This window comes from Xyrauchen texanus, chromosome 26 (assembly GCF_025860055.1).
Source record: "Xyrauchen texanus isolate HMW12.3.18 chromosome 26, RBS_HiC_50CHRs, whole genome shotgun sequence".
NCBI lineage: Eukaryota > Metazoa > Chordata > Actinopteri > Cypriniformes > Catostomidae > Xyrauchen > Xyrauchen texanus.
Genome location: NC_068301.1, coordinates 18,230,107 through 18,242,407, shown reverse-complemented (window position 1 = coordinate 18,242,407; position 12,301 = coordinate 18,230,107). Strand labels below are relative to the sequence as shown.

General features: G+C 36.1%; 1 protein-coding gene across 4 annotated transcripts in view; it reads left to right on the top strand.

The window, feature by feature from the left end:
* LOC127619830 (cytoplasmic dynein 1 intermediate chain 1) overlaps nt 1–12,301 on the top strand; it is an 81,076-nt gene that overhangs the window by 3,885 nt on the left and 64,890 nt on the right. For 2 of the 4 annotated variants that reach the window (XM_052092842.1, XM_052092841.1), the window contains exons 4-6: nt 236–323; nt 6,298–6,357; nt 7,120–7,235. In XM_052092842.1, the coding sequence (XP_051948802.1) occupies nt 236–323; nt 6,298–6,357; nt 7,120–7,235 (264 nt within the window). The remainder of the gene's footprint in view (nt 1–235; nt 324–6,297; nt 6,358–7,119; nt 7,236–12,301) is intronic. The other 2 variants (XM_052092844.1, XM_052092843.1) reach the window with 1 other exon arrangement.

Genomic DNA, 12,301 nt, shown 5'->3' with positions numbered 1-12,301 from the left:
TTCAATTACACAAGTTTTGGAGACGCAATTGCTCAATTAAATTAAGGGAACGACTTTACACAATCAATTGAGTAAAGTCAGCTTATTAGGGTTTTCAATGCACACACCACATGGCCTGCAGTAATAGAATTTACTTGTCCAAAGACTATAGTGCAATATGCCTAATCTTAACATTTTACTAATTCTTGCAGTTTATTTACACTTTTTATCTTACTGCCTTTTTCTCTTTTTATAGTCCCAACACCAATGTCCCCATCAAAGTCTATGAGCACACCCAGTGAGACAGGCAGCCAGGATTCGGTGGATGGCGCAGCTGCTGGCAGGTATTTAACAACCCTAAATGTCCTGTTCTAACTTTGTTTTTCAAAAATTGTAAAGGTGTTTTAAGGAGCACAAGGTTATTTTGTTATACAAGTATGACTGATACCCATGGTTCTCTGTCTTTTAAAATGGGATCGACAGATATAGGTAAGAATCCATGTTTGTGGTTCCTGTGTGTACCTTAGAATTTAGTGTTCGCTTCCAACATGGCATTACTTCACCATCCATGCACCCTGAGACAATGAGGCATGACATTAGATCTTAAGGTTTAAAACCTAATACCACTGAAAGGTTCCAACTAAAATGGAATGTTTGAGATTCTCCAATCAATTTAGTCTAGAAATTGATGATCAACCAGAGATCTTCCTGTGGGAGGAAATGTTTAAGTTTACTATGGTACGAGTTAAATTTATATAAAGTCTATCAAAAATAACAACTAAGAGTGTATCAGTCCCAGTAGCTGTGAGGGTTGTTAACAGGCTCATTTTTCTTTCTCTGAAATATAGACAGATAGCTACAGTCATGTGGAAAGGGGAAGGCTGATGCGGATGTGCTGGCCTGTTATTAAGACTGCATAATGCAGCCATGCAGCACGTTTGACACATGATGTGTGCTTTTGTCCCTGTCAACACCTCCTACGGGGGGCTCTGCTCACAGCTTCTGGACTGAAGAGACAAAACTCCAGTATATATTAATGACTTCTGCACAGCCATACAATATCATTGTATCATCATAGCAATAATTCCCTGTTTATTCTGCTTCTGTGAGGGAGTAATTGTTCTAGACTCTTTATGTTGGATTTTAAAAGTTGTTATTGCTCCAAGGTTGGGCCAGGGCGGTGTTGGGGAAGCAACTTTAACAGTTCCAGTAAAGTTAAACTACCATTAAAAAAAGAAGTAGTTAGCTACATTACAAGCTACCACTAAAATGTAGCTAAATACATTGAAGTTATTTATGTTAGTTTATTTGTTTGTTTCAAACAGAGTAGCAGTTTTATGGTGACTTTAGCAAACCTTAACATCAATGCACACTAAATAGATCTATTAAAACTAAAAACACCATCATTTTCAGTCAAATATTTTATGTGAAAAACACGACAGCAGACAACGGCATTTAACAAAACATATTATCTTTAAAATTATTGTATGAATAGTGTTTTATATCTTGATAAAAGAAGATGTAATAATTGATTAATATTTTTTTGAACCAGTTTATTTGTGTGGACTGAACTAACCGATTCTGTATAACGAATTAGACTAACCTACATATGAGAGGGAGAATAAATAGAAATGGAAAATATAGTTACAAGCAGCGCATTTCCACGAAGTGGCTTTCGGAAAAGAATGCAAGGCGGACACATGCATTTGGCATTTGTCATTATTCTAAACAATTTTGAAGCAATTTTGGTAAATATAAGACTATTTTAAAGTCTGTTGTAAGAGCCACATTTCCTGCTGCCAGGTGGTGGCGCTATGACCATAACACAAAACAGTCACATCCATGAGATTAGCCCCCAAGACTAAACATACATCTCAATTTTGATCTAAATCACGCATTGCACACAGAAGATATGAGACACTTCCTGTTTCCCATTTTTCTAAATTTATTTAATGCCACGCAATGGCAAAACCCTTCGATATATAAAAAATCTGTTCACAATTTAGCATCTTCAATGTCTTGGGATAATGTTGTCTAAATAGGTGACAGTCTCATGAATCCCCTTGGAGGAGTATTTAAAAGTTCATAGCCTGCAATTTTCAGAAAATCCAAAATGTATGAATTCCTGTTGTTCCTGAGCTAATGACTATAAGTATGAAAGTTGTTCAGCTTGATGAGAAACATATATGTGCCAAGTTTGGTGACTCAAGGTGAAAATGGGGGTGCTACAGAGTCTGTCTTAAATGCCCATTTTAAAGGGGTACTACAGACTCCCTCTACATGCCAATGTGTGAACTTTCACCCAGTCCTAATGACCGATGACTCTGATGTGTGAATTTTCATGAATTTTAAAGCATACCAAGTGTTTTAATGTTTTAATATTACCATTTATTAAATGTATTAAACATATTAAATGTATTTAATTTATTACATTAAATGTATTTCACCTGTAATTTTAGATAAAACTAAACTAAATTGAATGGACAAATTGAAAATGAAGTAGAAATAAAACTAAATTAAAATTCTAAATAATAACTCTGGTTGTAATGACTAACACAGCTTTCACTTTCTTTGGTGTATGTTTGAGTGGAGGGGAAAAGCAACAAATAATTGAAATGTCAACAGAACGCAATAAGACGTGTGTTGAAGGACAGTTTTGTCTTCATACACCTAAAGCATATGCTTTCATTCGGAAACTACTTTGAAATTTGTTCAGCAGGATACTAATCATTTGTTTTTTGCATTTACACTGACAAATTATTTTTCTTAGTCGAGAAGGTTAAAATAAGCTTAAAATATTGATGTTGAGTTAACGGTTGCCATTTTAATTCAGATTCTTGAACAGATTAATTCGTACTCGGCCTGCTATGGACTAGGTCTTCGTTGAATTAGTTGAAGTGCCATTTGAAAACGTCTTGGTCTATCAACTTGAATTCCATAACTTTTGTAAGCACTGTCAACTGAGCATCTGTTAAAAATTTGGTGAAAATTGGCATAGAATGAGTTCGAAAAAGTTTTTCTGAAAATTCAAAATGGCGGAAAATCTAGTCTGGCGAAAACATGGAATGCTTTCGACTCGGCACGAGTTCATTTTGTCTCTAGGACTTACGGTTCAAAAGATATTAGCGTAAACATGTGTGAAACTTTGACCTGTTGGTGGCGCGAAAGGGTTTGAGCTAGACACTCCAAAGTTTGGACTGTCCTCTATCTGTGTGCAACATTTCATATCTTTCCCACGAACGGTTCTATGGGCTGCCATAGACTTCCATGGCAGAAGTAGAATAATAATAATAACACTAACAAACACAATAGGGGTCTTCACCCTTTCAGGGCTTGACCCCTAATAATAATACTTAGAAGAACAAAAGTGCTTCCGCACTTTCAGTGCTTGGGCCCTAACTAAAAACCCATCATTTACAGTAAAATAAATAAGGTGGAAAACACACTGATAAACAGAAGCATTTAATTATATTATTTAGAAAAATGATTGTAATACATTTTATAATATAATTTTATATCACCATGAAAATAAGATGTAAAATAAATTGGTGAATATGATACAATTTATTACAATAATTTTACAGAATAATGCCTAAAGTTTGATTTTGATGTAATTTGATCAAATTTTTAATTCAAAAATCAAATTTTGTTGACTCTACACAAATGATTGAGTAAACTCGTTCCCTCAATTGAACTGAGTAATTAAGTTCACTTAACTTGGTTAACTGCAGTATGTATGTTCAGGTAACTAGATGTAAATAGACTTAAGTAGACTCAAATTTAGGTCATGAAATAACAGAGCTTAAATAATGAGGATTAAAACTTATTCTAGGTCAATTAATAAAAAAACACCATAGAAATGCACAGACAGCTGTATTTCAGTTGCACAAGGACAAATGGAGTAGTGTTAACAGGGTCCAACTTGACCAAAGGGGACACAGATCACTCTAATGTGACATCACACGAAACAAGCATTTACAACAAAACAACATAAATAATAACTTAAACCGCAATTAATTCTTAATAACAACTATTTAAATACCCCCATATGTTCCCTTTGATAAATTTGTTCAAGGTATTGTGGGTATTCCCCATAGCCTCAATTTTGTACTTAATAGTTTGAGTTATTAACACTTAAAATCTTAAACTCGATTTTTCCAGTAGTGGCAACATTAGGGTTTACAGTTTATAACTACTGTCCCTATATTTACCCAATATCACTATAACCCTTCTGGGGGCCTGTTATTCTTTTCACACAAATAGTGTGTTGCTCCATCAATATTCCATAAAAATAAATAAACTTTTTCTATCTTGATATACTTTATGACCAGAAAAACAGAGCGGACGGATGCAAAAGCGCGTTGGGTGTGAATAACCCATTACTTCCCAACACAGTGTGTTGTACTGGTCTCCACTACTATGAGTTTAAGCATCTACAACTCTTGTCCTCTGCCAGGTCTGTGGTCAGTGGCAATAGTAAGCATGTGACAGACAATGAAAGATATGTATCCACACCAAAACTTGACCCTGAACGCTCCTTGAAGGGGACGTGTACTCTCTGCTATTAATGTCAACGCACGCTGTATCTCATTGGCTGTTGAAAAATACAGAGCAGTTTAGGTCATTCCCCATGATGTGACTGCCTGATGCCTGCTGTTACCTTGAGCCTTGACTTCAACAATTCCTCTTGCATGGTTAAATCTGAGCCATTTGCAGCAACGTAAATGACAATGTTTTTTTTAAATATCATCACTGGTAAAACAGAGTGTCAGTTTGCCATGCTAACCCTCTGGCTGTGTGCATTTTATAGGCAAAATTAATAGGCATGTTTGTGGCTTGTACTGAAGGTTGAGAAAAAGTGTTTAGAAGGACAACGCTACCCTTGTTCCTATAGGAGAAAATAGAGATATCACAGCGACACTTTGCCTGAAGGTTTTGGGGGTCATATGAGAAGATACAGCTTGAGCATTTGCACAATATATATATAGAATATACATACAATATATTCTGCCCATTGACCAAAATATGTAATGTATCAAAGGATTTGTTCAAATTTGTTTGACACACTATATACATATTTCTAAGATGACAGTCTCTTCATATCTGTTACAAAACGTACACTGGTGATAACATGGCATAGTGTAATACTATGGTGTTTTGATGTACATTAACATCAATGTACAAAGAACGCAATGTATTCTTTAGTTTTACCATGGCACATGCCCAAACATCATGGTATTACCATGGTACATATCCAAAAATCATTATATTACCATGGTACATATTATGGTATGGTTTTACTATGGTACATGTCCAAAAATCATAATATTACCATTGTTTTGCTATGGTACATGTCCAAAAATCATAATATTACCATGGTATTACCATGGTACATGTTCAAAACTCATGGTATTACCATGGTACATGTTCAAAACTCATGGTATTACCATGGTACATGTTCAAAACTCATGGTATTACCATGGTACATGTTCAAAACTCATGGTATTACCATGGTACATGTTCAGAAAATCATAATATTACCATAGTTTTACCATGCTACATGTTCAAATATTTATGGTATTACCATGGTACATGTTCAAAAATCATGGTATTATCAGGGTACATGTCCAAAAATCATAATATTACAATGGTTTTACCATGATACATGTTCAAACATGTATGGTATTACCATGGTACATATCCAAAAATTATAATATTACCATGGTACTTGTTCAAATAAGTATGTTATTACCATGATACATGTAAAAACAAAAAACAAAAAAGAACGAAAGTAATATCACGGTACTTTTTTGTAATGTGTTCTTATTTTTTATTGAATGAGTCTTTATTTTCTACAGTCATTCACACACATATACCCAACATTAATACAGTTGCTTTTTGCGGATGTTCCTACATTTTTGTGTTTATTATGTTTTGTGAGCTTTCACTGTATTCATTTTCCCATCTGTCATAATCAAACTGCTCATGCCTTTTTAACATCTTGCATTTTCAATATCATATATTTGGTTCAGTATCATACACGGCAAGTATTGTTCCATTTACTTCTCAGAAAGTGCATATCAGTACATTACAGTTTATATTTAATACATATAAACCTCATTAGCATTTCTTTGAACTGCATCCCCATGTGTGCTGATTGGATTGGTACTTTATTTCTGTTCTCTTGGCTTGCATGTGGCGAGTGTGTGAAATGGGATTTGTTTTGTAAGTGTGTAATTGTGTTGTTTCTGCTGAGGTTAATCTTGCATGTTCTCTCCCTCCTGTCCCCCGCGTGACACCCTCTGCCGCCCTCTCCAGGACCCTGCAGTGGGACACTGACCCCTCTGTTCTCCAGCTGCAGGCAGACTCTGAGCTCGGGTATCTCCTCCTCTCTGCCTCTCTCTTTCTTTTTCTATCTCTCTCTTTATTTCTCTCTCTTGCTCTCTCTCTCCTTATTTTGCATTTCCTTTTAAGTTGGTCCGGTTCAAGTGTTTTCAGCTGGTCTCTCTCCAGCTGTTTGCCCAGGGCTGCTTGTGACAGTGATTGATGCACTGTGCCATGTACTGAGAATGCTTTAAACATTAGTTTTAGCAGTCAACTGTGGGTCATCCAAACATACATTATGTTCATGGACCTGAATAATTAGTGCTACAGCATATTAGATACAGTGGCCCCAAAAACATGACTTAAAAATGCATGAATATCATTGCATTATAACAAAATATCAAATCAAGTGGCTTCTGCAAATTAATGCATCTAAAGCAATTTTTGCAATGACTTTTAACCAACTGGTGTCACTGAGATTTTTTGTGGATTTATGAAATAAATTCCCCTCAAGTTCACACAGGTGTCCTAGCAGAGTAACCACAGATGTAGTTCTCCACAACAATTTGGTTCCACAAAGTTTCACCACTATTCTAATGTGTCCAGTCTTAGAACAATATAAATATTGTTTTAAAAGATTTTATATTTTATATTTTTGGGGCCACTGTACAGGAGTACAGTGTAGTATGTAATTTGTCTTTGATGCAGCTGACATTTTTATATTATTGTATGCATTGTATGTGCATGCAAGTGTTTGCATGTGTGTGTGTGTGTCAGGTTGCAGGGCATTCATATACCATGCTTCTCTCTCTCCAGGCGCCGGACACACAGGTTGGGGCCATCTAAGATAACTCAGGTGGACTTCCTTCCCAGAGAAGTGGTGTCCTACTGTAAAGAGACCCAGACACCTTTAGCAGCCCATCAGTCTGAAGGTAAAAAACTGTTATTATATGTACATTCTTGATTCTACACTGCCAAAAATCATTTTCTTTATCAGTATTTTTTAATCAGTAATGTTTGCTAGAAAAAAAATTAAACATCCTTGAAACAAGATATATTTACATTGGAATTATTTGCTACATTAGTTTTCTTTTCCCAACTGTTTGGTTTTTCTTGTTTGTAAGCATAAATCAGCATAAATAAAACAGAAATGAAATACATATATATATATATATATATATATATATATATATATATATATATATATATATATATATATATATATATATATATATATATATATATATATATCTTATTTTAAGGATGCTTTTTGTATTGGGAAAAACAAAAACAAACAAACAAAAAAACCTGAATAGGCCTACTTAAGTTTATCCAGCCAACTAGAGTGTGAGGTCATAAACTATGCTTAAATAAATTCAAAATTAATGCAATAAATGTTTTTTTCCTTTTCTGATTTATAAGCACCATTTTAAAGTCAGAACTGTAATCGCCTGTTGTGTAAAGTGGCATTTACGTAGCACAAAATCAGATATTTAATTACAAATGTGCACATAGCCACCATGTCAGTCACTGTTAAGATCTACAATAAATTATTTATGCCATTTTATCTATGTTCAATCAAAATAGGCAATTTTAGATTTCATGGTAAAACAGCTTAGAACAAGCTCGGAAATTAAAACGGGCTGCTTAGAGAAGAGCTTTGATTTTCATCGCTGTCAGGTGGGCTGTCATCCTGACCGTCTGGTTCTGTTGAAGAGCTCCAAACCTGTGCAGATTAAGATTCATTTGACCAGCCGCGGCCTCCATTTCCTGAGAGAGGAGCTTTGGAGGGGAGGGAGAGGGATTCGGCATTTTAGAAAAGAGATGTCTGCCCATCAGTGGCTCTGCTTGAAATGGCAGAACAGAAACGGCATTGAGTCAGGATATAAGTGGATGCAGACTGGTAATTCAAGATGTCTTCTATCATCAGAACATCACTTAGAGTTGTGCCTGCTTCTCTGTAGAGTGCTACGAGTGCACTTTTACTTTTCTGTTCAGATTGTTGGATCCGCAATCAGTTCAGATATACAACATTTCTAAAGTTTGAATACTTGGATGTAGATGAAAACTTTGTAGACCAGTTTATGAATAAATTTCTATTTAAATAGTGATAAACCTACTTCGAGACGTTTGCCATTTTTTTTATCTGTTAAAATACTTTCTCCTATCCCATACATAGTATATATAAGTAACTATAAGTAAGCCATTTGTAGGTTGATTCTCCCAAATAATGTAAATATTTTTACTCTGTGGCGCTATCGAAACCTTGTTCTGTTTGTTTGAACATTCCAACCAGCCCGACACAGCAACATTGAATCAACTAATGGTGTGAGTTTGGGGACAGATGGAGGTAGTGTTTTGGAAAATCAGTTTGAAAACAGTGGTGGTACAGAATTAGCACGTTTCACCACTACAGTAAACCCTGTACCTTATTTAGCATGAAACAAAATTAATAAATCTCCTTGAGTTGATTGATTTATGAGAAGTGAAAATGCTTAATCACAGCCACTTTTGCTTGTTTGTAAAAGAATAATTTCAGGATATTTTTCCTTATTAGTTTAAGTGTGGTTCATACCACAAAGGCTTCTTGGCATCTATATTCGTTAACTCAACACAGCAGTCAGCCGTAAGCCTCCCTATTCCACAAGTGTTCTCTAATGTACTCCACGCTTTCAACATATGCTTGAATCATTTGTCTGAAGCCAATCATATTTAAAGTATCATATTTCAATTACAATTTAAAAATTTATAGCCTTGTTTAAATGAAGCTCACATAGAGCTCGGCTAATTTGATTGCATCCTCCAGACTTGAGAGCCAGGCCTGGTATAAAATGCAGATGGTTTGAAAAGCGCCCTAAATATCTCCATATGGATGGAACCCCCTAACAAGCAGCATTTGTATTTGCAAAACATTGCTGCTAGTCCCGATGTGAAGCTTAGCTTTGCTTACGTTTCCTCTGATTTGAGTTTTTAACCTGCAAATAATGCACTTCAAAGGAAAGTTCACCCAAAAATGAAAATTATGTCACCATTTACTCACCCTCAAGTTGTTCCAAAATCATATGACTTTCTGTCTTCTCTTGAATGCAAAAGGATATGTGTGACAGAAGGTTTTATTGCATATTTTGTGCATATAATGAAAGTGAATGGTGACTGAGGCTAACATCCCCTTTTGTGCTCCATTGAATAAAAAAAAACATGTGGGTTGGATCAGAATGAAGGTGTGTAAATGTTGACAGAATTGTCATTTTTGGGGTGAACTATCCCTTTAAAATGGGTGTTTTTGTAAAGACAGTGGCTCGTTCTGATCTCGAAATGGTTTTACCAATGGTACCGAATTTTTTCTTCATATGCATTTCACACCAGAATCTCCACCATCCTCTCATGGCTCCTTGATCCCTGCGCTGGCAACAGCTGCTTGCCATGTGATTGGAGACTTCCTGTCATTATAACCGATGTGTTTTTATTCCTTCCACTTCCTTGAAGCCTGATCAGAATTAAAATTGCTGGTGGAATTTCCTGGCAAGGCAGGTAATTTATTCAGCAAGTGCAACTGTTGACAAGCCTTTGAATGGCCACTGGCCTTAGTGATCACACTCTGTACAGTTTATTTGTTTTTTCCTCTCTGTTAGACCCCGCCTCCTCTTTGTACAGATGCAGGTTGGGCTCACAGCTGTCTGTAGGTAAAGGTTAGCTGTCCGGGGAGACCCTGCCCCTGAGAGACCTCTCATTTCGGAGAGAACACATGAGAAAGAGAGGGTTTTAATAGGTATTTTCACCACCTGCTACAGCTTGCATTCTGTGTTTGTTCAGGCCAGTTTAGAGGTTTTGTCCATTGATTGGTGAAACTAAACAGATGCTCTTTTTTCCCTTTCTTTTCTACTTTATGACCCTCACTTTCTCTCCCTTAGTTGGGGGATCCAGGAATAGCCCAGGTGTTAGCCCCCTTGAAACAGTACTTTTACACTCATTCAGTCATTAAGGGCAGGCAGCAGGGCCTGCGGAGACCCCTGTTCCAGGCAGCAGCCAGCATCCAGCTCTGCTTGATTAAGCTTGAATGAAGCCAAACTCTTTCTAAAGTTGCCTCCACTTCTTATGCAAAGGTTTTACATGACTAAACATCTCTAAAAGGAATTATTTCACTGAATTTTATAGGAAAATGTGTTATTTTTTTGTGAGGTATTATAATACTTTTGGGGATATAGTACACACACAGTATTAAAATTGAGATCGTATTTAACATATAAGTAATACATAAGACTCCAGTGATTAAATCCATATCTTAAGAAGTGATATGATAGGTGTGGGTAAGAAACAGGTCAATATTTAAGTTCTTTTTTTACCATAACTCTCTACTTTCACATTCACTTCCACATTCTTCTGGTTTTGAAAGTGAAAGTGGAGATTTAGAGTAAAAAGGATTTAAATATTTATCTGTTTCCCTCCCACACATTATATATTGCTTCTGAAGATATGGATTTAACCACTGGAGTCTTATGAATTACTGTTATGCAATCCTTGTCAGTCAAGGGTTATGGCCCATGTAAACTATTAACCCCTCTGAGAAAGCCCACTCTCTCGTCTCAATCTAAATGTGTGTGACTCTGTTTAGGACAATTTAATTCAATGAGCTGCTGGTTTCCGCCTCAGCTTTGCTCTAATGAATATGGCTAGTGTAATATGTGTCCAGGTTCTTGTCTTTTAATTGGTCCGAGATCTCTCTCTGCTAAGTGTGCATTGTCCTTCGCTCAATCAAATTACCCGCCAATAACTGAATGCTATATTCAAGGCTCCAGTGTGCTTTCGGCTACATAATTTATATGAAAGAGTAGGTTTGTGATTCCTTCAGGATGCTGGGAGTGGAAAGCATTGCAGAGGCATGGCTCATCCACTGGACAAACTGCCAGGAGATTCTGGGAAGTTCAGCTTCCCACTTGCATACTTTGTCATTGTTGGTGTGATGTTAAATGCTGTGCATTTTGAGAAAATGACCCATAACATTTTGGCATCCTCTTGTGGATCACAGTTAATGATTATATGTTTGAATCTAACAGACTGATTTGAGTGGAAAGCATTTGAACAGATCAATTTACACTATAGAGAGTGGACAATTTAGGCTAGCACGTTTGATTATTATAGATCACTTAACCTGCGTGTGCAATGCAATATTGCAAAAAATTTAGCGCTGCAGTATTTTGTCATGCTAACCTGCAATTCACTACTAGAAATTACTACTTAAACTAAGGAATAACTGTAATGCTACAATAAATAAAATAAAAACATGTTCAAAATCATGTTTTTGCCTTACCTTGATTCAGTACATTAAGCTTAAAATAACGATTTATATTTAGTTGTTGGGTCGGATTTCACAAAAAATTATTTTTTGGCTTCTGTCATTCATCCCTGGGTGTTTGCGCCATGTTCGTAAACAAAGAAAACAATTTTCCTCCGCAAAGAACTTACAATTTTATTTTTCAACCAGAGATGTCGATAGAGAGCCCAGAATTCCATAGTGTAACTTTAAATTAGTAGCATCGCTACTTTTATTTTGTAATGCTCTAACAATGCACACAGCCTAAGCTTCAACCTTTTCTTCTAGAGTAAGTGACTCCATCAATGAAATGTGGCCAAAACCAGCAGAGCTGGGATCTTTGAGTAGGTCACAACACTAAACAGCATGTGCAAGCTCCACTGCTAATTTCTATCAAGAGATAAGAATTGTTTCAGTGCCGTATTCTAGCTGTGCAAAACCCCATGTGCCCAGATAAGGAGGGCTGGCATTGGGTCAGAAGCTCCGAAGTTGGTTGCAACCATTGTAATGCTTAAGCAATAATTGTATTACTGCACTTGGTCACACTTTTCCTGGAATAAAAAATATCAAGGAAAGTTAACAGTTCACAAGTTCATAGAAATGATGTTGTTCTTTTTTTTCCATCCCTCTTTTACTATTTGTGCATTTGTAAATGCATTTGTGCGTGTGAATATAATGCTACCTTTT